The 26,432-nt window shown below is 54.4% G+C and overlaps 2 protein-coding genes across 5 annotated transcripts; one reads left to right on the forward strand and one right to left on the reverse strand.

Annotated features, from left to right (window-relative positions):
* Nucleotides 1-370: 370 nt before the first annotated feature.
* On the forward strand, nucleotides 371-14,288 carry STAT6 (signal transducer and activator of transcription 6). 3 transcript variants are annotated; one of them, XM_086713034.1, is made up of 22 exons: nucleotides 371-904; nucleotides 3,599-3,735; nucleotides 4,138-4,276; nucleotides 4,595-4,678; nucleotides 5,116-5,254; nucleotides 5,373-5,425; nucleotides 5,633-5,781; nucleotides 6,340-6,471; nucleotides 6,598-6,786; nucleotides 7,098-7,185; nucleotides 7,323-7,445; nucleotides 8,026-8,118; nucleotides 8,491-8,697; nucleotides 9,931-10,025; nucleotides 10,121-10,257; nucleotides 10,586-10,732; nucleotides 10,950-11,013; nucleotides 11,119-11,229; nucleotides 11,424-11,507; nucleotides 12,558-12,623; nucleotides 12,715-12,843; nucleotides 12,934-14,288. In XM_086713034.1, the coding sequence occupies exons 2-22, from the start codon at nucleotides 3,620-3,622 to the stop codon at nucleotides 13,121-13,123; spliced, it is 2,535 nt and encodes an 844-aa protein (XP_086569160.1). In that variant the 5' UTR covers nucleotides 371-904; nucleotides 3,599-3,619; the 3' UTR covers nucleotides 13,124-14,288. The 3 variants fall into 3 exon arrangements, with proteins under 3 accessions (XP_086569160.1, XP_086569159.1, XP_025782128.1); XM_086713033.1 differs by having other exon boundaries at nucleotides 373-904; nucleotides 3,596-3,735; XM_025926343.2 differs by lacking the exons at nucleotides 371-904; nucleotides 4,595-4,678.
* Nucleotides 14,228-20,300, reverse strand: NAB2 (NGFI-A binding protein 2). 2 transcript variants are annotated; one of them, XM_025926842.2, is made up of 7 exons: nucleotides 19,978-20,299; nucleotides 17,660-18,533; nucleotides 17,097-17,230; nucleotides 16,719-16,770; nucleotides 16,492-16,624; nucleotides 16,095-16,286; nucleotides 14,228-15,104 (listed from the first exon to the last, which is right to left on the reverse strand). In XM_025926842.2, the coding sequence occupies exons 1-7, from the start codon at nucleotides 20,058-20,060 to the stop codon at nucleotides 14,995-14,997; spliced, it is 1,578 nt and encodes a 525-aa protein (XP_025782627.1). In that variant the 5' UTR covers nucleotides 20,061-20,299; the 3' UTR covers nucleotides 14,228-14,994. The 2 variants fall into 2 exon arrangements, with proteins under 2 accessions (XP_025782627.1, XP_025782628.1); XM_025926843.2 differs by lacking the exon at nucleotides 16,095-16,286 and having other exon boundaries at nucleotides 19,978-20,300.
* Between the last annotated feature and the right edge of the window lie 6,132 nt (nucleotides 20,301-26,432).

Raw genomic sequence — 26,432 nt, forward strand, 5'->3', positions numbered from 1 at the left:
CTTGTCCCTTGGGAATCTGCAGGCAGCAACTCTAGTTTGTGTCGTTTCCCACAAGGGTCTGAAGTGTAGTGCCCTGTGAGGAGGGGGCTGAGATGACTTTCAGTGCATGAGACTCCTCTGGAGTCTTCCAGAATTCTGAGCTCTGGGGTCCCCTCCCCCACTCCCTCCCATCAGTAATCACGCGACCTCTAAGGCACACCCCGCCAAGAAGGGAGGAGGACTTAGGAGTTCCAGACAGCACCCTGGCTGCTTTTCAGGGTCCTCCACTGGAGGGAGCGCAGAGCCCAGAGGGATTTGCTTTTCCAGAGGCCCTGGGGTGCCCAGTCACTCCTGAGCCCAAACCGCGGGCCCCTTCACAAGTTTGGGTATGGGAGAGGCAGTTTAGGGCCGCAGGTTGCTGCTTGGTATTATTATTAGGTGACTTTCTGGAGAAGAGTTGATCGCTTTTGAGGGGGTAGAATAAGTGGGGATCAGGCTCCCCTCCAGTCTGGCTCTAAGGCTCTGAGCCCCAGTCCTGGCTCCCTGGACCCCGTGCTCCCCCACCCGGCAAAGGAGGCACACACGCTCACCCCACTTTCTTCCTCTTCCTCCTCCAGCCCACTTTCTCTTCTCTGTGTCGTCAGAGCTCCAGGGAGGGACCTGGTTAGACGGAGAAGCCGGAAACAGCGGGCTGGGGCAGCCACTGCTTACACTGAGGAGGAAGGACGGGAGAGGTTGTGTGTGTGTGTGTGTGTGTGTGTGTGTGTGTGTGTGTGTGTGTGCTCTTTTTGGTGGTGGTGGTGGTGGTGGTGGATGTGGGGGGGGTGCCAGCAGAGCCAGCCCTGAACTCGCTGGACAGAGCTACAGACCCATGGGGCCTGGCAGTGCCCGCTGAGAGGGAGAAGACCGCAGAGGGGTTGCCAAGGTGAGGGGATGCCTCGGAGGAGGGGGAGGGGGGAACTCTGATTTGGAGTGTGTGTGTGTGGGGGGGGTGGATTAGCGGGGGTCTTCTCAGGACCATCCCCTGGGCGGGGTGTATGGTCCCTGAGAAATTGTTTCAGTTGGTTTTGGTAGCTGGTGGTCCCGGGTTTGGGCAGGTTTAAATTCTCACAGAAATCTGGTATGGGTAAGGCCCAGAACTCCCACCTTCCCGCGCGGGTCACTTTTTCCACACCCCCGCCCCCGCACCTCCAGGGGCAAGTAAAGGCACGGAAAGGAGGGCAAGGAGGTGCCCCTCTGCCCTGGGGGGAGGAGAGGTAGCTGCCCCTCCCTAGAGGATTGATGCCAGAGGGAGGTGGGTCCTTGACAAGCCCCTATCCTGTCCCCCCCCCCCCAAAGGTTGCTGCTGTTCAAGGGTGTGGCTGGGGGTGAGCGAGCCCCAGATGTAGACCTCATGGTGCCCCAGAGGAGGGGGAATTTCCCCCCTCAAAAGTGCTCCACGCTTGGCTGCTGTAGACGCCGAGATTTCCCGGTGGCGGCGCGGCGTTAACCCTCCTCGTGCTGAACTGGCTCCACCTCCCCGCCCCCACCGCCACAAACACATATTGGGCAACTCAGAGAAGCTCTTTTGACTTTTGATCCTGTGGTCCCACGGTCAGAGGGCTGGAGAATGTAGGGATAGAGGTGATCGGGTTTAGGCCACGAAGCAGGCTGCCGAGTATCGTGGACGTCCGGGCTCGCCTTCCCGGTTGGGAAGTGTTGGGGAACACTGGCCCCGCCCCCTCGCGCCGTGGCTCCTCCTCCCGACGAGTCTTCAGGGGGATTAAAGCTTCAAGTGCCTGAAGTCAGGGCAGGCACACCTAACCTGCTTTTTTGTAGGGTGGGGTAGGGGAAAGTGTGGCCTGCCTAATGCCTGGGGATGGAGTAGGGGAGGAGATTTAAGGTCAGGGCCTTGCTGGGAGGCTGGTCACTCAACGAGGGTTTGTAGAGCAAAGCGGAAGGGGGGTGGGGGGAGGGGAGTGGGGGGTGGGGGGGGCTGCCTTCTGCTTAAAGATGACCTCAGTCCCCAGTTGGGGTTAAAGATGTGAGCACCATGAGAAACAGGAGAGGAAGAGAGAAGAGAGGAATGGAGCCCTCCCTTGAATTTGAAACACAGACCTAAAGGTGCTTCACTCCAGGGTGGGAGGTGGTAGAGAAAGGCCTATTGGAAGACCCTGAGTGAGGGAGGATACTGCCTTTGAGAGAAAAAAGCTAGAGAGGATAGAAGCTGGGGAGCACGGGGTATGGGGAACAAGAGGGCTTTGGAGCTAGAGTCTCTAGAAAAACGGCCCCTCTGTTCTCTATCCCTTTAGCGGTCTTGGGAGAGAGGAGAGGCTAAAAGCCCACCAGGAGAGCTTGGGGCTACTGGGTTGGGGGAGCCTCGGGGAGTTTCCATGCTCATCTTCTCTCCTCTCTAGGAGAGGGGCATTATGGGAAACATGTGCTGAGAGACCCTTGGGAAAACACTAGTTGAACCTCCCCACCCTGCAGCCCACCCAGAAATGGGGATGCACCTCTCCCCCCTACTTCTCCCATCTCCTCCTTCCCTCTCTCCATCTTTTCTCCTCTGCCCTTTGACTCCAGCCCAGCCTCTAGCTTCCTCTCCCCAACTTCTAGGCTCTTCACTCCAGGCTTTTTAACCCCACTTTTTCTCCAATCTCTCCCACCTTCTTCCCAAGTTCCCTCTGCTTTCCCCTTTCCTCCATCTCCACTTCTTCAGCTCTCCTCCCACAGCCCCTCCTCCTTGGATGATGGGATCTGGATCTGGAAGGGGCCCTCACAGCTCGATGTCGGTTACCCCTTGGATTCAAATCCTGATTTCTGAACTCACTTGCTCAGTGGCCTTGGCAAGTTAGAGAGCCTCTTTTAGACTCAGTTGCTTCATCTATGAAAGGGTGTAATCACTTATTTTAAAAATTATTGCAAAACTCTAATGGGATTATGAGCTTTGTGTACTGTCTCATACACAGTAACTGCTTAATAAATGGCAACTGTTATTGGTCTTCCATTCTCTTCTTCATCCATCCTGGTAGTTTTCAGATTATCTCATGGATGCCTGGGATTTTGAAACCTTTGGGTTTCTTCAGGAACACCTTTGGAGTCAGGAGGCTGGGAGAGGAAGGTGGAAGCAGTGGAGTTCCAGGCCAACCGCACCTGCTTTCAAGAGTGAAACTCCAATTTTATACGTTTTATTTATATAATTGCGATTCCACAGATTTAAAACCAAAATTGTCTACTACTTTAAACAATGTTGGAAAGTTCTGCACTTATCCAAGCCTCCTATTTTATGAGATGAGTAGGTCAAGGCTCACAGTGGGGAGGTTCCTTGCCTACAGAACCAGAGCAAGCTCAGAGCTGCAACCTGAGTCCTCTGCCTTCTCTCAGAGAGCTTTCTCTGTCCTCTCCACCTCCCCTGTCCTCCTCTGCCCGCCCCTTCGCCCCTTTGTCTACCGCTGAAGGGATGACCTTGTTTCAGACTTTGACCAAAGATGTCCCTGGTTTGAGGTGGTCTGGCTGTGAGTGGTAGTGGCGATGGTCTCTGGGAGGGCTGTCTGCAGGAGGTTGCTGGCTGCCCCCAGAACTTAGGCATAGGCCAGCTTTCTTGGGCACCTCTCAGAGTGGCCTTGTTCCTATCCAGCAGGCACCCTCCAAACCCCAGATCATGTCTCTGTGGGGTCTGGTCTCCAAGATGCCTCCGGAAAAACTGCAACGGCTCTATGTTGACTTTCCCCAACACCTGCGGCATCTCCTGGGTGACTGGCTAGAGAACCAGCCCTGGTGAGTCCTAGCTGCCCTATGCTGGTCCTCCCAGGTCCTCCCCCCCCCCCATTAGATTTTCTCTGTCCCATTTTGGGACTTGAGACCCGTTATTCCACGTATGGTGGCCTAGATTTAGTGGACAGTCTGTGCCACACCAACCAGATTATGCACGTTGACACAAGGAGTCCTCTGCCCCCCGAGGGGGCTGAGCTATAGAGGAAGGCAGTCAGGGCTGGAGCAAGGACACTTCCCACAGCAACCGGAAAATTGGGGAACAAAGGGCACAAGGATGAAACTGCAGAGGGCCTGGATGGAGAATAGAACTGGGAAGGAGCCGCTGAGCTGTGTGCTGAGGGGTGGAAGGTCAGTAGAGCGAAAGAGGCCCTGACCTGAGGCCTCCTCATCCTGATCTTCCCACAGGGAGTTCCTGGTCGGCTCAGACACCTTCTGCTGCAACATGGCTAGCGCTCTACTTTCGGCCACTGTCCAGCGCCTTCAGGCCTCAGCCGGAAAGCAGGGGGAGGGGAGCGCCATATTGCAACACATCAGCACCCTGGAGGTGGGGGCAGGAGGAAAGGGGACAAGGCTGGGGTGGAGCTGGAGTGGAGCTGGGATGAGCATTGAACACTGGAAGAAATTGGACTCTGGAAGCAAATTGGTGTTCCTGTAGTTAGTTGTTAGCTAGTATGCAAATTAGGTTTTAAAAGCATGCAAATGCATGAAAACTTCTGGAGTCTGCAGTTGTGCTGCCTTTTCAGTGTGTGTGTGTGTGTGTGTGCGCGCGCACGTGGATGGAGGCGGGTGGCGTGGATTGGAGGGGGAGAACAACATGGGTAAGAGCCAGGCTAACCTAGTCCACCACTCTTCGTTTCTATAGAGCATATATCAAAGGGACCCCCTGAAGCTGGTGGCCACTTTTAAACAAATACTTCAAGGGGAGAAAAAAGCTGTTATGGAACAGGTATTGTCAATACCCCCGCCTCCCACCCCAACTCAACTCCCTGGGACTTCAGCCTGAGCCATGAGAAACCAGAAGGAATTTGAACTTGAGGAAAAGCTCAACGTTTTAGGCCCCGGATGACCAAAGGAGGTTCCTGGGGTCAGAGTGCACCCCAAGCCAAGCTCAGGGAAGCTTTAAAATGAGGGACTGAGGGTAGTGAGGTCCAGTGAGGAGAGAGCAAGGGGTGAGAAGCTGATTCTGCCAAGAGAGAGGGCTTATTCCCGGGAGATTCCAAAAGGTCAGGGAGACCCATCAAAAGAGAAAGGGAGCTAGACAAGAGAAGTAGTTTGTCTCCTTTTCGCAGAGCATAGCAGCAGGCACCTCTTTAGGGAGCCAAGGCCTAGTGTAGAGGGATGGACAGAGTATCTCACCTCTTGGCGTCTGTCCTGCCTGTGCAGTTCCGCCACCTGCCAATGCCCTTCCACTGGAAGCAGGAGGAGCTGAAGTTTAACACAGCCCTGCAAAGGCTACAGCACCGGGTGGGGGAAACTCGCCTTCTCCGAGAAGCTCTGCAGCCCAGTGCCGAGGCTGGCCAAGGTAAGAGGTTGGCCTGGCACCTTAAGAGTGTTCTGGGAAGTGTGTAGAGTGATCCCCTCTTGGACCTCACCCTTGACTCAAATCTGTCTGTAACCCTGATTTCTGCCCTCACCCTCAGTGTCTCTGCGCAACTTGATAGATGCTCCTGCCAGTGGAACTGGGCAAAGCGAGGTCAGTGACGGACTGGGAGGTGGAGTTTGAGCTCAAAGTGCAGTTCTTGAGGGATCTCAGTTCTGTGAAGGGATGGAGATTAGGCCTCAGAGAGTCACACATGGTGGTGGGGTAGGGGAATGCCCGAGAGGTGAGAAACAGAGCCCTTCCCTCAGGGGCTGGGTGAGGAGACAGGGTGTCCCTGGCTCAGGCCTCCCCTGCCCGCAGGCCCTGGCCACGTTGCTGCAGGAGACTGTCGGGGAGCTGGAGGCCACCCAGGCCCTGGTGCTGAAGAGAATCCAGATTTGGAAGCGGCAGCAGCAGCTGGCAGGGAATGGTGCACCCTTTGAGGAGAGCCTGGCACCACTACAGGAGAGGTTGGGGCAGGGCTGATGGGATAGAAGGGCGGGCTGGGGGTGGGTGTCTGCTGTCCCTGCTGGAGGACCCACAGGTAGGAGAGAAAAACCAGGCAAGCAGGTCCTGGCATGGGCCGAGACTCAGAGAAGCCAGTTCCAGCAGAACTGTTCACACTGTTGTCAGGCGGCATCCTAAACAAGTATGCCCAGCGATGCTTTTCTCTTCAAGCCCTTGCCCAGAGGAATGGGAAGCCTTTTCCTATTAGGTCTATTGGGCGGAGGCACCTTTCAGTTTGTGCAAAAGTACCGTACATGCTGGCAGCTGACCTGGGTACCAGAGTCCTGGGGAAGAGGCAGCTGGGTTTCCACAGGGGTCCAGGTACAGAGAAAGAACCTCCAACCCAGAGTCAAGGCAGGTCCCACAGCCCTTTCAGCCCTGGTGCCTTGTAGCAAGACCCGCTGCCCATCCCACCCCTCCACACACACTATCCTGCTTTCTTTCTGGGTTTAGGGCTAGAGGGGTTAGGCTGGAGCAGGCAGCCTGAATCCCGTGCCCCCTGACCACTGTCCTGGCCCCAGGTGCGAGAGCCTGGTGGACATTTATTCCCAGCTGCAGCAGGAGGTGGGGGCGGCTAGTGGGGAGCTTGAGCCCAAGGCCCGGGCAGTGCTGATTAGCCGGCTGGATGAAGTCCTGCGAACCCTCGTCACCAGGTATGCCTCCGTAACCCCCCAGCCTGGCCTAGAGCAGACCCCCAGGGAAGGAAGAGGGTTGGAGCTGTGGGAAGGGTACCAGGAGGGACCCAGCCACTAACTGCCCTGTGTCTTCACTCCTCCCAGCTCTTTCCTGGTAGAGAAGCAGCCCCCCCAGGTTCTGAAGACTCAGACCAAGTTCCAGGCTGGGGTTCGATTCCTGCTGGGCCTACGGTTCCTGGGGGCCCCGGCCAAGCCTCCACTGGTCAGGGCTGACATGGTGACTGAGAAGCAAGCAAGGGAGCTGAGCATGCCCCAGGGCCCCGGGGCTGGAGCGTAAGCTGGGGCTGGAGAAGGCCTGTTGGGGTGGTGGAGGCCAGAGGAGCCTGGGGAACTGGTACCGCAAAGAGCCAGGTGATGAGGAGGGGGGAACGTGGGGTGTGTGGACCCTGAATGGTCAAGGCAGAGGAAGGCGAGGGACCTAACAGGGCTGGAATGGGATGGGGAATCATGATTTGGCCAAGATGGGAACCCTCCTTAAGAACCTGAGCAGGGAGATGCAGATTTGGGGCCAGTAGTCCACGCCATTCACCCATGGACTGGCCCAGCTGGAATGCGCCCACTCACTCTCTGACCTCCCCTGGCAGAGAAAGCACTGGGGAGATCATCAACAACACCGTGGCCCTGGAGAACAGCATTCCTGGGAACTGCTGCTCTGCCCTGTTCAAGAACCTGGTGAGGGCTTTAGGGAGCAGTGGCAGAGAGGGGGGCAGGGGTCCTCAGACTCAGGGACTGTCCTCAGAGAGGATGTTGGGAATCCAGGAGAAGCCATCTCTGTCCTCACCCCTGCTCTCCTTCACCCCACCCTGCAGCTTCTGAAGAAAATCAAGCGCTGTGAGCGGAAGGGCACTGAGTCTGTCACCGAGGAGAAGTGTGCCGTGCTCTTCTCCACCAGCTTCACACTTGGCCCCAACAAACTCCCCATCCAGCTCCAGGTGAACTGAACCTCAGGCTGCCCAAGCTGGGGCCCCAGGTCCCCTCCATGTCACATGCTGGGGCCCTGAATCTTCACCCCTCATGATAGCTCCATACTTTGTGTGTCCGGTATTCGGGTGCACTGGGGCAAGGGTGAGTGGGAGGAGCAAGAGTGCACATGCCAGGGAATCGTGGTGTGACAGCGACTAGCATTTATTACACATTTTTTGTAGACCAGGGTACTATTTTAAGTCACACACACACAGTTTTCACAATAACGTTATGAGCTAAGTACTATTATTAGCCCCATTTTACAGATGAATCCATTGAGACACAGAGAGATTCAGTAATTTGCCCAGGTCACACAGCTACTAAGTGTTGGAGCTGGCATTGGAGACCTGGAGGTCTGCTTCCATAGCACTGACTTGTAACCACTTCTCTACAGTGAGGCCCTAATCGAGCTTCAGAAAGCATTTGGTAAATCACCGGGAACTTTTAACTATGTTGTGTGAATCCAGTAGCTTCCCTGCACTCTCAGAGATAGCTCCCCGAGGAAGCCCCTTGCTCCAGTAAGAAGATCCCCCTTCTCACCCCTGCCAGGCTCTGTCTCTGCCCCTGGTGGTCATTGTCCACGGCAACCAAGACAACAATGCGAAAGCCACCATCCTGTGGGATAATGCCTTCTCTGAGATGGTGAGGAAAGACCTGGAATGGTGGTGGAGGGGAAGAACAGAGGCACGGTAGGCTCTAACATGGCGGGAAGGGCCAGAGTCAGACATGTTCCAATGGAAGTGGCCTTCACTCCCTCTCGCGGACTTTTTCTGCCTCCTTCATACTCTCTAACCTCCTGGTTTTGTACTTCTGACCTCTTTTCATGCGAGTCTTAACAGCTATCATGTTGCAGTACCCTAAACTACTCTTGGAAAAGCACCATCTTTGTGAGCAAGCTGAGGGGGACAATGGCTGGGAAGGGCAGTCTTGGGGAGGTGGGAGGGATGAAAGCCCCTCCTGAGGATGAACGAGGATGATAGCCTAAAGTGCCCTATCCTTCCCACTTCACACCAGGACCGTGTGCCCTTTGTGGTGGCTGAGCGGGTGCCCTGGGAGAAGATGTGTGAAACTCTGAACCTCAAGTTCATGGCTGAAGTGGGGACCAATCGGGGGCTACTCCCAGAGCACTTCCTCTTCCTAGCCCAGAAGATCTTCAATGACAACAGCCTCAGCATGGAGGCCTTCCAGCATCGTTCTGTGTCCTGGTCACAGTTCAACAAGGTCATTCCCCTGCTCTTCGGACCTCACACCCCTAAGCTATTCATCCCTGAGGCACTCAGGACCTCCCCAACCTCTGTCCAGAGACTGACCACTGGGGTCTTCGCGATGCCCCCTTATGCCCATCAAGGAAGCCTCTGTCACAGCCCAAACTGGAAAACCCTCAGCCCCGGGGGGTAAGCCCAGAGGATGCGTTCTCTGGCATGCCTCGTGTTTTGGTCTGGGGGTCCTCCGTCCTCCCTCTTTCCCAGTGATTTGCATGACTCATCTAGATTGTGTGTAAACACAGATTCAAAATGACTTTGACCCATTGGGAAAATAGTTCCTATTGCAAAAACCAGGATGAAATCCCACAGGGACATGCTCAGTAATACCAGCTACCATGTATTGACAGCTGACTATATGCCAGGCACTATGTTTAGCACTTTATGTATGTTATCTCACTTACTCCTCCCAACATCCCTTTGAGGTAGGTACTATTATTATCCCCATTTTACAGACAAGGAGCCTGATGCTCAGAGGGGTTAAGTAGTTTGTCCAACGCCTCACAGCAGGTGAGTGGCATGGCTGGGATGGAACCCCATATTTCTTGCTCTTAGTTAGCTACTACTATATTTTACCACCTCCAGATGAGGTGGCTCGGGACTGGATCTGCTATAAGAACGGGGGAAAAGATCTGGGTGTCTTTCTTGATGACCAGCTGGGTAAATGCAGTTATGTACTGCTCTCTTAGCAAAAAAGAAAGAGAAGTCTACATGACCAGAGAATGTGTTAGCAAAGGGAACAGGACACTCACACCTGGCAAAGACACCTTCTCTGGACTCAGCTTCCACCAGGCCTAACTAAGGACAGGTGGAGCACAGTGGTTATGATGGACCCTGGCCCAGACTTCCTGGGCTACATCCCAGCTCTGCCTCTCACCAGCTGTATAGACCTGGGCAAGTTATTTGACCTTTCTGGGCTTTCATTTCTTCATCTGTAAGTGGGGTACATATAGGACATACTTCCATAGGGTTGTAAAGATCAGATAAATTAATTTGTGGAAAGGGCTTGGAATACTGCCTGGCACATGGTAAATGTGAGGATTGGCTATTGTCATCGATGAGATCTCAGATCCAGTTTGGTTCTTCAGCCCTGTGACTCTGCTGTGTGGGCACTCATGGCCCAGTGTCTATCCTAACCAGGCTCTAACTCCGGCCCTCCTGTGTTCACATTAGCTCCCCCCCTGTTCCCCAGGAGATCCTGCTGGGTCGTGGCTTCACCTTTTGGCAGTGGTTCGATGGTGTCCTGGACCTCACCAAACGCTGTCTCCGGAGCTACTGGTCTGATCGGTGAGTCTCTGCCCCAGTGACCTGAGTAGCTGTACCTCTAGCTTCTTCTCCACAGCCAGTGCCTCTACCCCCATCCTCTCCTTCGTCCTGGCCAGGCTGATCATTGGCTTCATCAGCAAACAGTACGTCACTAGTCTTCTTCTCAACGAGCCTGATGGAACATTCCTCCTTCGCTTCAGCGACTCAGAGATTGGGGGCATCACCATTGCCCATGTCATCCGGGGCCAGGATGGTGAGGTCACCCCAAGCCAGTCCTCTGTCTCCGTACCTGTGCCCTTTGGGGTTTCTTCTGGAACGGAAATGTCTTGGCCTTCCTTGGTGCCAACCCTGGTCTTCAGGAAGTTCTTCCTTAGATCCAACTTCTCTCCTCCCTTCTGCAGTCTGCCTTCTCACTGTGAGGTCTGTGAGAATGGAGACTGGTGGGTTCTCTCTCCCTCAGGGCCCCCACCCTCATTCTTCTCCCCCTTGCCTTGGTAGATTAAGAATGAGTCCTCTGGTGGAGCTGGGTAGGGGAAAGAGTGTCTGGACAGAGAGGACTCAGGGTCTCATTCCTATTGTAGGCTCCCCACAGATAGAGAACATCCAGCCATTCTCTGCCAAAGACCTATCCATTCGTTCACTGGGGGACCGAATCCGGGACCTTGCTCAGCTCAAAAACCTCTACCCCAAGAAACCCAAGGATGAAGCTTTCCGGAGCCACTACAAGCGTGAGCTGAAGCTGGCAGTTCTGAATCCTTCCTTTGCCCATCTTTTCTGTACTCCCATTGCCCCTCTCCATGCACACTGTATGTCATCTCTGACTTACCTCTCCATTTTTGAAGCCCCATTTCTCCTACTTGCCCATCAACTATGCCCACCTTCCCCACATCCCTTTCTCTCCAATCCTGGGGCACTCCATGGTTCTCCTTTTCTTCCCCACAACAGCTGAACAGATGGGTAAGGATGGCAGGGGATACGTCCCAGCTACCATCAAGATGACTGTGGAAAGGTAAGTGTGGGGCTGTGGACGATAGCGGGGGCCCGGTACTACTTGCAGGAACAAGTGGTGGCATCAACTCTTGGTCAGTCACACATACCTCCTTCCCTCCTCTAGGGACCAGCCACTTCCTACCCTGGAGCCCCAAATGCCTACCATGGTGCCCACTTATGATCTTGGAATGGCCCCTGATTCCTCCATGAATATGCAGCTCAGCCCAGATATGGTGTAAGGAGCTTGAGAGACAGGAACGGGAGTGGTCTGTGCAGACAGGCGTTCAGCATGGGCAGCTGGGAAAGCTGGCATTGGGGGCCGAAGTAGGGAATTTTCCTTTCCATGAAAGGGATTCCCTATCTTGAGGGAGGGGCTAGGAGTGTCCGGGAGAAGGGCTGGCATCAGAAGGGTCTGCTTTCTTTCCCCAGGTCCCACGTGTACCCACCACACTCTCACTCCATCCCCTCATACCAAGCCCTCTCCCGGGAAGATGTGTTGCCAGCCTTCCAGGAGTAAGTGGAAGAACCTCTTGGGGTTGGGGCGAGTATATCCACCTGCAAGGGTGATGGGTATTTGCATTTGTTAGGAGAGGCTCCTCTGTGAGAAAGGGCAGCAAAAATCTAACACGCTGTCTTTTCTGTCCACTCCACTGAGGTATTAGCAGTTAAGATCCAGACTTAGCTAGGTTTGAATTCCAGCTCCACCATTTACTGACTTTGGGCAAGTTGCCTAGGTCTGGTGCCTCATCTCTAAAATAGGGAATACTGATAATAATACTAATGCTAATACTAATACTACCTTCCTCATAGGATTATTTTGAAGGTTGAGTTAGTAATACCTGTAAAGCTCATAGCAAGGGCTATGTTTAGTATTAATATTACCTCTCTTGTCCTTGAAGCCCACTGTCATTTATCTGCTGTCTTGATTTTTAGTTATTCATCTGTTGATGAAATGGCCTAGACATTTTTGCTCCCCAAGTAACACTCTTATTATAATAATTGCAGGTGATTATTAACTTTTTAAAAAAATTTTTTAACGTTTTTTATTTTCTTTTTGAGAGAGACAGAGACAGAGTGCGAACTGGGGAGGGGCAGAGAGAGAGGGAGACACAGAATCTGAAGCAGGCTCCAGGCTCTGAGCTGTCAGCACAGAGCCTGATGCGGGGCTCGAATCCATGAACCGTGAGATCATGACCTGAGCTGAAGTCGGCCACTTAACTGACTGAGGCACCCAGGCGCCCCTGGTGCTTATTAACTCTTAGTCAAGGCAGGACATCTCCCCTCCTGGGAGTTAAGGTAGGGTGGAGACTGGGGGTGTTAGAACCACCAGAGTCCAAAGAAACATTAGACATTAGCTAATTCAGTCCTTTCTCCTACCCCCACCCCAATACCCAACACATACACATTTTACAGAAGAGAAGACTGAGCTCACGGCTTACCTAAGACTATGCAGTCAGGAAAAGGGGCTGGAAATTGTTTCCTCATTCAGTGATCTTGACTTTGCAACACCATGTCCTTGCCTAGCCTTCCTTTCTCTGACTCTGCCCTCCTTCCTGTTTCTAGACCTCACCTGCAGATGCCCCCCAACCTGAGCCAGATGAACCTGTCCTTTGACCAACCTCACCCACAGTAAGTGGCAGCACTCCCTCCTGATCCCGTACTCTCCATTCATTTCCAGCCTTACCCACCCCCATCTTATTTACTTTTCTGGTCTTGACAGGGGCCTGCTCCCATGCCCGTCTCAGGAGCATGCCGTGTCCACCCCTGAGCCCCTGCTCTGCTCAGACGTGACCATGGCAGAAGAGAGCTGCCTGAGCCAGCCAATACGAGGGTTCCCTCAGGGCACCTGGTGAGTGGCAACCTGGGGGTGTTGGCTGGGTGGAGGTTAGAGGAGTGGGTGCCATACCTACCCTACTGTTTCTCTGCTTCCTCCTTGCAGGGTCGGTGAAGACATGTTCCCACCCTTGCTGCCTCCTACCGAACAGGACCTCACCAAGCTTCTCCTGGAGGGGCAAGGGGAATCAGGGGGAGGGTCCATGGGAACCCAGCCCCTCCTGCAGCCCTCTCACTATGGGCAGTCTGGGATCTCACTGTCCCACCTGGACCTACGGGCCAATCCTAGTTGGTGATCCCACCTGGAAGGGGAACCCAGAGAGACAGCTCTTCTACCCCCACGGACCTGCTCTGGACACCTGCCCATGCTCCTGCCAAGTAGCAGATGGGAAGGGTGTTCTCCTATCCCCACCTACTCCCTGGTCAGGAGGAAAAGACTGCCAGGAAAATGCACAGTGGGTGGAGCCTATCCACTCCTTCCCTCCTACCACACACCCCTGTCCTCCCCCTTCCAGTGCTGGAAGGGAAATTCAGGTTCCAAAGTGAGACACGCCCCAACACGCCTGCATACGCAGAACACACACACACAGCTCTCCCTGGAAGATGGGGCCGAGTAGGAAGGAGGCCGGTCAAGAGCACAGGTTAGGGCACGGATGACTTCTCTGCCCACCTCGAGCCAGGGCCCAGGACACCCGTGTAGAAATACGCAGACATGTGCACACCTTTGTATTAGAGTCTGGGGACTGAGGGATGGGCTTGGGTCCCAGCTCTGGGCAGGTGGAGAAGCAGTTCAGGAGATCCTAGCGGGGAGAAGGTGGGGGAATCTGTACACCTGGGTTACAGATGTGGGTTATGCTCAGATTAAAAAACAAATTTCAAACAGCCCCAAATTCCTCAGATGGAGGCTTTTGGCTACGTGTAGGAGATTGTGCACAAGAGGGCTGCGTTTCACATACAGCTGTGTGAAAGCGTGCGTACCTGAGACACGTTAATCCACGGATGTCACACACATTAGTTGTTGTGTCCACAAAGAACATGTATCTATCTGACCTTGCCTGTGTCACGACACAAGTTTGGAAGTTTGAGACACTGCACAAAAGACACCAGCAGATGTGCTGGCTTCTCTGATACATGCTAATCTGAATGTACTCAGCTTTAGTATGTCTGTGGCCCTAGTGGGTCTATGTGGCTGTGACATCTGTATGTGGCTCTAGCTTTGGTGGTTCAACATGGCCAATCCTGCCCAGAGGCAGGGGGTGAGTCTGGGACCCAGGCGTGTGGTCCTCTGAGCGTATTAGGGGGCCCTACCTGCTGCTTCTTTTCTATTTCCCCATCCACTGCCAGCCTCCCTTCACTCCCCCATTCCCATGCCACCCTTCCTCCCTCTTAGGGGCCATCGATCCTAAGCCATAAAATAAATTTTATTCCAAAATAACAAAATAAATAATCTACTGTACACGATCTGAAAAGAAAGACGCTCTAACTGCTCAGACAGGTGCTGCGGTCCAGCCCCCAGTTGAGGGAGACCCTGAGTCCAACCCAGGCCTCCTGAGGGGGCCGGTGAAGGGGACCCCACATCCACCCTCCCCCCCAACCCCCATGAGGGCAGGAAGGAAAAAGTTGCTGAGGACTTGGGGGAAAGATGGGGATGGGTGGGCAAACTGCAGCACTTGTTAAATTAAAGAAACAAACTAGAAGCACAAAAATGGGGGAGGAGAGGGGAGAAGGAGCAGGTCCAGTGTTCCCAGGCCCCCAGTTCTGGGGGGAAGCATTGCGATTTTTAGATGTTGGACCTTACCAGGGAATTCCCCCTTTCCCCCATGTCCAAACTGAATCCAACTGTTCATACCACTGGTTCAAGCTACAGAGAATGGGAGTGTGTTGTGTAAGGGAGGGGAGAACCCCAAATGCCCTGGAGGCAGAGTCCTTGCCCCCTTGCTCTAGGCAAGGGTGAAGGGGCACCACGCACCCTCCTTGTGTCCTCTTGCCAGGCCCCTGCTCGTTATTGCTTGAAGCCCCATAGTTCAATGTCCATGGAGCAGGTGGGGAGGCAGGAGAAGGGCAGCGGAAGGATCCAGGGTCGTGACTAGATGCCAGGGATGGAGAACATAGGAGTCTGTATGAGCCAGAAGTCTGAGTCCCAGGTCTGAAGACACCAGTGTGCCCCTCACTGCCGGCTGGCCTCAGCCTCCACTTTTACACTATTCCTGCGACCTTCCACCAGAGCGGGATGAGGTCCTGGGGCAGGGCATCGGTCCAGCAGCCCTTCCTCGAACTCTGCCGGGAGAAGAGGTAGGTTAGGAGGCTGTGGGGTGAACGATGCAGAGAGGTGGCTGGACGGAGACAGGAGTAGAGAAGACTGCAGAGGGGCTAGATTTGTTGAATTACTGCCTCCTGCCCGCCACACGTTTACAGGTGTGGGGTGGGTTCCACACCCAAGTGTGTGTGCCCCCCTCCCCTTTCTGGCCTTGTGTAGCTCTCTCTCTGTATGTGTCTCTCTCCTTCTCTGTCTCTCCCGCCTCCGTTCCGCTGGAATTTCTGGTTCTGTCAGGAGCTGTGGGGGTGGCTTGGCTCTGACCTCTCCCCCTCCCCCCCCCCCAGGCTCCGCTGCCCCCACTCCTCCCTGGCCCCCTCCCAGGCCCCACCTACCCTCCCATGCCCCTCAAGTTTTTTAGAAGCCAAATCAAGGGGAACACAGGAAGCCAGCCTCCCAGCTCCTCCCCCAAGAAGAGCCCCCCTTCAAGTCCCCGCCCCCACTTCCCACCCACGCACAGTTTAAAAATACCAAGCCAGGGTTGGTGGCTTTGTCTGCTGCATCACTCTCAGCCCAGCCGCTTGGCCCTCTGGCAGACTTCTCCCTTCCCCCAGCCACACACAAAGCATCCCCCTTTGGGCTCCTCTGCTTCCAAGCTGGGCAACCCCACCCTGACTCCTAGCCTGCTGTACCCTCCCACCTAGATGGCAGTTCTATCTCTGCTTCCCTTCTTGGTTCCTGTTCCCCTAGTCCCCCACTCTCTGTCCCTTTGTTCACCCCAGCTCCCCCTTCACAGATCTCCATTAGGGTCAGACCCTCCCCCGTGGGAACAGCCCTGCCAGATCCTCCCTTCCTCAACCCAAGGCCTGGTTGGCTAGAGCCCAACCATCCTACTGCCGGGCTCCCTCTGGCGACTACATCCCTCTTCCTCCCACCTGGCCCCAGGACACCAGGATTGCTGGGTGGGGCCTGGGTGGTAGGGGTGCTTGGGGACAGCACTGCTGCTGCCTCACCTGCGAGAGGCGGCTTCGCAGGCACACAGGGGCTGAGGCGGCCCACGCGGTCGTGGGAGACGAGGCGGGCTAGCCGCAGCCCCTCATCCATCAGTGTCTGCTGCAGGATGTGGCGGCTCCACAGCCCATGGGCTGGCAATGCCAGAGGCAGGTCAGCAGGGGGCGGCGTCAGCCTTGGGCATGACCCCACAGCTGTGGGCATGGGCATGGATCAGGTAAGGGACTACAGTCAACGGAACCCCCACCCTCAACCGCAGAGCAGACCCATAGGCCCAGGCCCCTTTGCCCCCATCCAGCCAGGCCTCCCAACCCTGTTCCAGGCAGTTGCCTCCTGGCTCCTTCCTCCCACCTACTCCACCCCCACAGCGAGGAGAAAAGTGTTCTGATGCACACTCACCCTGCAAGTGTCCATCCAGACTCTCCCCAGACAGGCTGGCGCTGTCTTCCTCCAGGCTGGGGCGGTATGGGGGTGCATAGGACTCAGGGCCTGGGGGAGGCTGCTGGAGTTCAGAATGACTTTGCTCTCCAACCTGCGGATGCCCCAAATGGGGAAATGAGGACCTAGCAAGAGAGGGGGCTGGGGGAGACTGCACTAACCCCCTACATCCACCCTGGAAAACCTACCTCCTGTTTTAACTTCTTCAGCGGAGGACCTCCTAATTCTTCAGGGTGAAGCCTGCAAAGACAAGAGAACTAAGGAGGGAGGGACACACGATGGGAAAACACAGAATCTGGTGAGAAGCATGCATTACTTTAAGACTCTAGAAAGATGCTGGCTGAGCAAGAGTCTCCAGCTCAGGTACTACTGTTGGCGGGGGATCAGAGAGGACCTGAGACGGATAGGAGGAGGAACCAGACTGCAGACAAGCGGACTTGGCGCAAAGCAGGACATGCGGGTGGACAGGAAGCAGGCCTACATGTACCTGAACTGGAGGTTAGGCCATGACCCAGCTCCTTGGCAGGATTCTAATTTAGAAAGAACCTGGGAGAAGGGAGTCTCACCTGGAGCCCTTCAAGGAAGACAGGTAGGTGCTCTCTCGGGCCACTTGGCGAGACAGAGAGAAGAGCTCCACCCTCCGCAGTAAGAGCGTGTTGTCCCTCATGCAAAACTGGGCAGCAGCCTCATTGATGGTCAGCTGTGGAGGGGGCCACCAAAGCGGTCAGAATCCTAACTCCTCACTGCCTTGCCCAGACTTCCTCACACCCCTACACCATCAGACAAATGAAGCCCATCCATTAGATGCCTGCTTAGGATTTGACACTATGCAGCTTTCTGAAGGAGGAAGACAGAGGTCAGCACCCACAGCTTCCTGGGAATACCTGGAGCCTCCTCCACCTGTGGGGTCCTGAGCAGTGTAGAGCAGGACACCTGGGCTCCTGCCTATATCTCTGCTTCCCCCTCAAATGGGGAGGAAAGCATTGCAGCGGCTGGGATTGGGGTGTATGGGGCCTGGGGTCTTGGTCAAGGGGCAATGAAACAGACCTGGGGAGTATGAAGATTCTCCAAAGTCAGTAGGTTTGAGGCCTGGGAGCCAAGTGCAACGCTAGGAGAATGGGGTCCTCACCTCATGCAGGCTGAGCTGCTTGCCCTCCCGCCGCTTGGAGTCAAAGCGGCCATAAATGATGCTGTATTTGCGGATCTCCTCCTCCTTCTGGCTGTCATTATCGTCCATCTCAAAAATGTGCCCCACGCTCCGTGCCAGCTTCTTGTTCAGCTTCAGCAGGGACGTTACCTCCCCAGCATCTCCCCTTGGGAAGCTCCGGAAGATCCTCTCCACGCTCTCCACCACCATGCGTACCATTTCTGGCTCCAGTCGATCCGGACCACCCCCAGCTCCAGCTGCTGCCAGCCCCCCAGCCCCAGTCCCCTCAGGGACTCCTCCCGCTGCAGGTGGGGAGAAGGGGGGTGATCCTGCCTCCTCTTCTCCTCCCGCCCCAACGTCAGACTCTGGAGTGCTCCGTCCTGGCCAGATCCGGGGGTCCCCTGCCCCAGGTCCCCCAGGCAGTGGTGACAGCTTCTCTCCAAGTTCAAGGGGGCTCTTGGGGCTAAAACTGCGGGTACTGCCTGCCTTTTCCCCTGGGCTGCTGTGCCCATTGCTCATGCTCCCTTTCCGGGTGCCTGCAGTCTCGGAGATCTTGAAAAGTGGAATACTGGAGACAGGCACAGCAGGCACAGGCTGGCTGAAGAGCCCTGGATTGGTGGCCCATTCTCTCAGTGCCTTCTGCAGGCGCCGGACATGGAGGGGCTTGGTGGCCATGCCCACAAGTGCCATGATCTCCAGGAACTCCTCCTCACCGGCCTCACACAGTTGCTGCACGTCGTCCCCTCCCTGCTGGATGAAGGTCTCATAGTAGGAAAGGAGATTGGCGCGCTGTAGGACCCGGTACAGCTGCAGCTCCCCCAGTGTCCGAGGCAGTGCCATGGCTCGGGCACCGGGCCTGGGAAGGAGGAGCGCAGTAGAGAGAAAGGAAGGCAGTCAGTACAAGTGCCCCTGCTGGGTACCAGCCCACACTCGCAATTGTCCTCTCTTTCCTGCCTGCTTCTCTTCCCCTCCTCTGAAGGCACCCTCTGCCCAGTACCCAAGCCTGCGCACAGACTATGAGAATCAGGCATTACCCAGAGGCATAAACATGCCAGTGCCATCCCAGCCTGGCCACAAATACCAAAAGCCAGCCCAGTATCTGCTGAAGTCAAACGCTCTTCACCACCATTCTCAGCTTTTACTTTTCCGGACTGGGGCAAGGAGACCTTGAGCACTGAGGCCAGCCAGCACACCCCTACCATGGCTGGACCTCCTCACCCAGGACAGTCTTCACCCTCCACCCTACACACCCAGCAGTCTCAGCATTATTCAAGGTGACTTTCCACACTGAGGTGAATGTAAGACCCCCTGTCCTGCCCACAGTGGACACTTGGGACCACTGCTAGCCAGTTTCACTCCCTGGTGGCATCCTATCCAGGTGGCTGAGAGGGAGGGGTGTGGTCCTTTCCCACTCAGCAAGCCAGGTGGACCCGTGCTCTGCTCAGCTCCCCTGAGCTGTTCCCAAGGGCCTCCCCTCTCCTCGAGGACCTCCCCTCTCTTCCTGACTGTCCAGTGCCCCTTAGTTGGCTCCTCTCCCGGCAGTGACCTTCCCCACCTGCTGAGTAGGTAGGCCAGTCCCTCCAGCTCAAGCAGAAGGAGGAAGGAGTGCCTCAATTGTTCTGCTCTGGGGCCCGTTCCACCCACACACACTCCCACAGTAGCAGCGTCAGTGGGCGAAAACCGCCCCAGGGGCTCCCGCCTACCCTCCTCTCCCTCATTTTCCACCCACACCTCTAAGTGGAGCGGAGGCGCGGCTCAAGGCCCCTTGAGGGAGGGGCTGCACACCGAAACTCCCCTCCGCCGCGTGCTGCAAATAAAGCTACAGAAAGGAGAGGGACGCCTAAGGCTTGCCCTGCTTTTCCACAGCCCTGCTGATGCGCTTCCTTGGCTTGAAGGCGCCGGCTTCTCCCGGACCCTGGGGCCCGCGTACTCCTTACCAACGTTAGATAGAACCAGGGCAGCGGCCCTCCCCAGCCCTGTTACCAGCCAGAGTCCAGGGCTTCCCCTGGTTCTTGGGGGGACCCCATATTCTTTGCAGGGGGCTCACATGCCGGGTAACGCCGGCAGAGTAAACGGGGGATAGAGAATTAGGTCCTACTCTTTCATATCCAGCTTCATCCGCTCCCTACCTGCTCCCAGGGCCCCCTAATTCGAAGACGCACCCCCTTTTCCATCAGTCTCCACCCCCCACCCCCGTCCCGCTTCCCCTCGTTCTCTCCTCGACCTCCGCCCTCCGGACCCCTTTCCCGAGTCCAGCTCCACCCATCTCCACTCCCCGCCGCTTCCCTCTGCCCACTAACTTGGGTCTGGGCTGCGGGGTCCGGCGGGCGCAGTCTCCTCCGCCCGGCGGCTGCTCGGCTGTGGGGGAGGGCGCTCTGTGCATGGACGGCCAGAGGCCACAGGGGCTGCCCCTCTCGGTGCCCAGCCCTCGGCGCCTGGCGGGCGCTGCCGTGTCCGCCGCTGTCCGGGCTCCGTCCCTCCCTCCACGTCTCCTCTCTCCAAGCCTCCGCGCCTCTGTCTGTGCCTCTGCCCCCCCCTCCCCGGCTGCGCTTGCCGCCTCTCCGCGCCGCCGCCCCCGCAGGACGCACGGGGAGCGAGGCCCGGCGCAGCGCTGGCTGCCGGGCGGGCGGAGGGCGTGGGCAGCGCCGGGGGCGGGGGCCGGGGGCGGGGGGCGGGCGCCCGGGCCTCCGGGCCGACGGTGGAGACGCCGCGGCTGAGCGACGGAGAGAGGCGGAGACTGGGGGGGAGGGGGCGTGGAGCAGGCGGCGGGGGCGGGGACTCGGGAGCGGCGGCGCCGAGCCGGGGACTGAGGTGACCGAGGCCGAGCTGTGGAGGGCGGGCTTGGGGACCCAGCGGGCGGGGCGAGGTCGCTCCGTGCCGCCCACGCCGGATGCACAGCCGGCCCTCTCCGCGCCCACGTACCCACGTGAGCGCCCAGCCGGCGACATTCCTACTCCCCCCACCACCCGCTCCTACCCCACAGAGCGGAGAGCCGAGTTTCACAACCACGCACGGCTACACAAAAACACGGAGAAGCGCACGAACGTGCACACGCGCCCCAACAACTACGCGGACGCCCGCTGCCCACACTCCGGCCTCGCGGTGCTGTACGTGTGACTGCTTGGAGTGAGCCGGGAAAAGTTGGCGGAGTCTCGGGGTGCGCGTCTCCTCTGGGGCGTGCATTCCCCTGTCCTAGAGTGTGCACTTAGGGCAGGTCTGTGAGCGTGGGGCTCTGCAGGAATTCCTTGGATATCCCAGCGCTCTTACCCTGCTGCAAAAGGAGTAATCTGAAGGGCCATTCTCGGAAACCCAAGCCTCCATTCCAGCCTCGACTCTGCCGAAGTTTGGGGTACAGGAATGGGCGGGTTATGCTAGAAACTACCGCGAAGATCAGTCGCGTCGGGTTGTCAGAGCATAGGTCAAGCAGGGATGGGAGGGGCACCCATCCTTCCTCTACTGGTCGCACTCTATTTGCTGAGGATGGGGGATCTGCTGGGTATTCTGTGTGGCCAAAGCTGGGATAGGAAGAGTATCGCTTCCGCGGACGTTCGAGAGCCTAATGGCAGATGGGCAGAAGGCCGGGAGCGTCCGACGTGGCTCCCTACGGAGGAGTAAGAGGGAGGAGCTCCTTCAAGGAGCCTAGCCCCCCTCCGCAACCCAGCCCACCCCCCCCCCCCCCGTTTGTTTCTCCTAGCCCCATCTGGTTCCCATTACACTCCCGCCCACGGCTGGGAGGGCTGGAGTCGGGGGGGGGGGGGGGGGGCAGGCAGGGGCTCTGAAGGCCCGGTCCAGCAGCTCCAGACCCTGACAAAATGAAGGCTGGGTAGAAGGGAAGCGAGCGGACCGGGAGGAAGGTTCTCCCCGAAGTCTGAAACCTCAGTCCCGCCCCGCCATTCCGCACTTCTGAGTGGCTCGGGGCCTGGCAGGGCGTGGGCGGCGGGGGCGGGGGCTGGTTCTACATTCCGGCTCGGTGAGGGGACCTTTCCATCTCCGGTGGGGACAGGAGAGGGGGAGGGCATCACTGGGTGGGATTTCGGTAGCTAACATTCTCCTCTCCTTCCCTTGAAGCCCCGAACACAGTGAGGGGGTTCACAGGAACGAGCAGAAATCCCCTTCCCAATCCCCAGTCCTGCAACTGGGGGGCGCGGCTAGATGGGCTCCCTTGGGGTACTCTCCCCGACCCCCTCTGAAATGTGTGGGCGCCCCCTCCCCCACTCTCCTCTGGTTATTTTGGAGCCTGGGCTGCCAGCCGCTGGCCCCGGGTTTCCACGTGCCTCCTCCCTCCCCCTGCCCACGCTCCCCGTGACGCACATCCTCCGCCCACACAGCCTCTGTTCCAGGCGCCCCCCTCACTCCCACCCGGGCCCCTTTGAGGCAGCGCTGAGCCCCCGGTCCGGAGACGCAGGCCCCGGGAAGAGGGCGGGGTAGGGAGTGAAGCCAGCGAGGGGCAACCAACTGGGCTCCGGGCGATTGGGTCCCAGCGCGAAAGAGGACGAAGGAGGAGCCGATTCTATGGCCTCCACTCTTCGGACCTGGGGCGGGTATTCGGCCGGAGAGGGAGGAAGGGAGACCAATCCAGAGGCCTAGGCTTGCCCATTCCACTAGGAGAGTCGGAAGGGGTCTCTGGGTGCGAACCTGTGTGGTAGAGTGAAACTCCCGAGTGTTTGTATCATTGTTTTTCAGGGTTGTCGTGAGGTTCAAATGAGAGGATGTAAATGAAAACTCTGTAAAGTGCCAAGCAAATTTAAGACGTTATTGCCAGTTTGTGTCTATGTATCCTGAGATAATGTATTTATATGTTTCTTTACATCGACTTGTGTATCTGTGGCTCTGTCTCTATCTAGGTTTGTATGTGAGCCCCTATGTGTGGATTTAAAAATACATACATTTAAAAAATCATTGACTTGTGAAGCCCCGCCAGAGGCCCAGAGCGCCCCCGCAGCCGGAGCTGCTGAGATGTCTGTTCTTCGCTTCCCTCCCACTCCTGCCACCCCCAACTCTCCTCCTACTCCCTTCCGTTGAGAACTAGGAATTTCCAGCCTTTTGCAAATGGAGAGACAGAGACAAAGAGACTGAGACTATGAGAAGCTATAGAAAACAAAGATAAAAGATAGATGGGGGGGGGGGGGGGGAATGATAAAAAAGAGGGTAGCACAACTACAAAAATCTTAATTTCTTCTCTTTTTCTCCGTGAGCCCCATTCTCCTCAATGTGTCTCGGGACCACTTCCGTACTTGACTCACCTGCTTCCCCTCTCCCCCACCTGAGTGTTCTCAGAGGCACACAAAGAGCACGGCAACGGATTCCATTTGATGGAGGATTAATATATTGTCTACACTGGTCCCTTCCAGGAAGGGAAACAGTATTCCGAGTCCCAATTTTCCAAGAACAGGGGAAACGATTGTGAAGAAAGTGGGTGGAAGAGGAGTGAGGAAATTGCTAACCAGAAGGATTGTCATTCCTGGGCACGTGTAGATTTTCATCTAGCAGACTAAACTGCTCACATTCCCCTCTGCTCCTTTTCTACCGGGCCAAATCCAGCTCATGCAGTGAGGACTGGCTCAAATGTCACTTTCCTGAACCCCCTCCAGGCAGAATTAATTCCTTGCATCCATCAGTGGCCTTGTAGCCCTTTGTACACATTTCAATTATAGTTGCTTGTCTCACCCTCAGCCCAAGACTTCTCCAGGTTAGGTCTAGTATATGGTGGGCCATCTGAAATGGATGTGTTGATGATGCTATTTCCCGGTCTGAACAATCTTGGAAAGGGCGATTCAGACATTTTACTCCCAAAGGGGCTGAACCTGGGCAAAACTGTTAGGTGGAGAGGTCTCCGTTCTTGAAGTTTCCAGTGAGTCTCCCACGTCTGGCTCTTTGGCCTTCTAAAACGTCCACTGTTGTGGGCGTCTGGCTGGGTTAGTCAGTAGAGCATTCAATTCTTGAGGCGGGGGGCATGAGTTTGAGGCCCACATTGGGCAGAGTTTACTTAAATCAAAAAATAAAAATAAAATGGCTAGTTTCTGGTAAGTTAATTCATACCCAAATGTCCAGATGTGAAAGGTAGAAGGCTGCAATCCTTGCTAGTAACAGAAAAATATGAATATAAAATAATGATTCTTCTTTCCTCTTTGTAACATATTACAATTAAATAGTCTAAAGAGTGTTGTCCTTCAGGTTAGTCATTTTAGAAGAGATGCTTCACCTCGCAAAGACAAATAATCCTAACCTCTGCCTTTAAGGAAGTAGGGATAGTGCAATAATAGGTGTACAAATAATGACAGAAATATAGGGGGCAAGTGGTGTTTTCTGCCTCTGGTAGAAGTAGGAAACCGGTTTAGACAGTCATCCAAAGGACGTGATGATGTAGCCTAGGATTTTGATGAATGAATAGATTTTCAGAAAAAAGGGACAGTCAAGTCAGGAGAGCAGAATGTAAACTTACACGGAAGTATGAAACATAATGATATGTTTCCAAAACTAGAAATTATTTGTTATTGCTGGATAGGCTGTGGTGGTGGTTAAAAACCAGCCCAGGGAGGTGTATGAGGCCATTTTATTAAGTGTATTATAGACTATCGCTTTTCTATATAGTAAAAGACCAATTCAAAAAATATCAATCTGGGGCACCTGGGTGGCTCAGTCAGTTAAGCATCCAACTTCGGCTCATGTCACCATCTCACAGTTGGTGGATTCGAACCCCGCATTGGGCTCTGTGCTGACAGCTCAGAGCCTGGAGCCTGCTTTGGATTCTGTGTGTGTGTCTCTCTCTCTGCCCCTCCCCTGCTTGCACTCTATCTCTCTCTCAAAAATAAATGAACATTAAAAAAAAATTTTTTTTATAAAATTAAAAAAAATTTCAATCCAGTGGCACCTGGCTGGCTCAGTCAGTAGAGCATGCAACTCTTGATCTTGGGGTTGTGAGTGCAAGCCCCACGTTGGCTGTAGAGATTACTTAAAAAATAAAATCTTTAAAAAAATTCCAATCTATCGTCCCCTACTTTTATAAAATACTCTACCTGTGAATTATTAGAAAAGGGAAATAAAATCTGTATTTTTATTAGATTCATTAAATACAAAAATTTTCTGTTGAATTGCTGGAAAAGTTTCTAAATGCTTACATTTAACTTTGAAATGCTTTCATTACAGATTGGTAACAAACTTTGAATAGCATTGTTGTAGTTAGTTTCTTTACATCTGTGTTTTAGATCATATTAAGAACCCTGGGCTTCATCACCTGAGATACTATGGAATCATAAAGACTTTATAACACGGGAGAGACATAGGCAGATCTGCATTTAAAAGTAGGATGGGTGAAGGGTTTTAGGGCTGCAAAAACAGCAGGGAAACCAGCTTGGAGTAACCCAAAGTGGTCCATGTGAGAGGTGGCAAGGTGCTAGATTACATGGCTGGCATGGGATGGAAAGGACACATTCACAAGAAAGGAAGTAAACTAAGTAGGACTTGATGATTGGTGAAGGGGTTGAGGGGGAAGAGAAGTTTAGGGTAACTCTTGGACTTCTAGCTTGGGTGACTGAGTAGATGGAATGGAGTGTCTTCATGAAATATTTATTGTCTGCAATCCTCTTCCTAAATTTAAGAAATTATGAAAACCAAAACTCTTTCATAACTCATTTGATACCAAAACCTAATCTGACCTAAACTTATTTTGTGGCGGACCTGCTAAACTTACAGGTTTTTTATAGTTTCATTTATCCCTCTTTCATTTATCCCAATACGAATATTTATGTCTCATTGCAGAAAAATTAATTTGTTTGATAACAGGGTGCTGTCCCAGGCCCCATTGGGATTGTTGCTTTATGTGTTCTATATGCACCATATTACCTTTCTAAAATCCAAAAATATTCTGAAGCACATTTACTATCCAGATTGTCCACCCCATTTACTCAACAGTCTTGGCCTGAGTTCTTTTGGCTATTTGCATAAATCAGATCCACCTGCAGATAATGAATATTCATTGCATTGTGTGCTATAGCCTCTGAAGATGGTTTTTTTTTTTTTTTTAAGATTTTATTTTTAAGTAATCTCTACACCTAATGTGGGCTCAAATTTACAACCCCAAGATCAAGAGTCGCATGCTCTACCAATTGAGCCAGGCTGGCACCCCCTGAAGATGATTCTTAAAGTGTTTTGAGCAGTGTCCTTGAGATTAAAATAAGACTAAAAGCTTCTTCAGTGACTACCTTGAAGTGACAGAACTTATTTGGATGTTAACGTGTAATGTGTTTATGGACAGTAAAGTTTCATTATTGTATACCTCCTTTGCACATGTTTTTGTTTTTTTAATTTTTTTTTAAGTTTATTCATTTATTTTGAGAGGGGGAAAGGGACTGAGAGAGGGAGAGAGAGAATCCCAAACAGGTTCCACGCTGTCAGTGCAGGGCCTGACGAGAGGCTCAATCTCACAAACTGTGAGGTCATGACCTAAGCCAAAATCCAGAGTCCAGCGCCTAACTGACTGAGCCACCCAGGAGACCCCTCCTTTGCACATGTTAAAAGTTAGTGGTCGTTGATCTACTGGCATTAGTTCCCAAATATGGAATTAGTTCCTTTGTTCTCTGGCCTTTATTCAAAACCAAAGAGTGAACTCTGCATGGTGGGAATTTGGGGCCTGGTAGAAGTGAGAGTGCGTGCATGTGCACATGTGTGTGTGTGCACGTATACCTTTGCACATGTGTGTGCAAGTTTATTTTTTAAAACTTTTGGATTTACAGAAAAATTGAGAAGATAGTATAGA

Source organism: Puma concolor, chromosome B4 (assembly GCF_028749965.1).
Source record: "Puma concolor isolate L17-30 chromosome B4, mPumCon1.1.hap2, whole genome shotgun sequence".
NCBI classification, from domain to species: Eukaryota; Metazoa; Chordata; class Mammalia; order Carnivora; family Felidae; genus Puma; species Puma concolor.

Excerpts from the sequence above, each read along its gene's own strand:
- STAT6 (XM_086713034.1), top strand. The coding sequence starts at position 3,620 with ATGTCTCTGTGGGGTCTGGTCTCCAAGATGCCTCCGGAAAAACTGCAA. Across the intron at positions 10,026-10,120 it reads CGGAGCTACTGGTCTGATCG|GCTGATCATTGGCTTCATCA; the intron begins GTGAGTCTCTGC and ends CGTCCTGGCCAG. Across the intron at positions 11,230-11,423 it reads CAGCTCAGCCCAGATATGGT|GTCCCACGTGTACCCACCAC; the intron begins GTAAGGAGCTTG and ends TTCTTTCCCCAG.
- NAB2 (XM_025926842.2), bottom strand. The coding sequence starts at position 20,060 with ATGCACAGAGCGCCCTCCCCCACAGCCGAGCAGCCGCCGGGCGGAGGA. Across the intron at positions 17,231-17,659 it reads AGCAGCTCAGCCTGCATGAG|CTGACCATCAATGAGGCTGC; the intron begins GTGAGGACCCCA and ends CCCCCTCCACAG. Across the intron at positions 16,771-17,096 it reads TCTTCCTTGAAGGGCTCCAG|GCTTCACCCTGAAGAATTAG; the intron begins GTGAGACTCCCT and ends TTGTCTTTGCAG.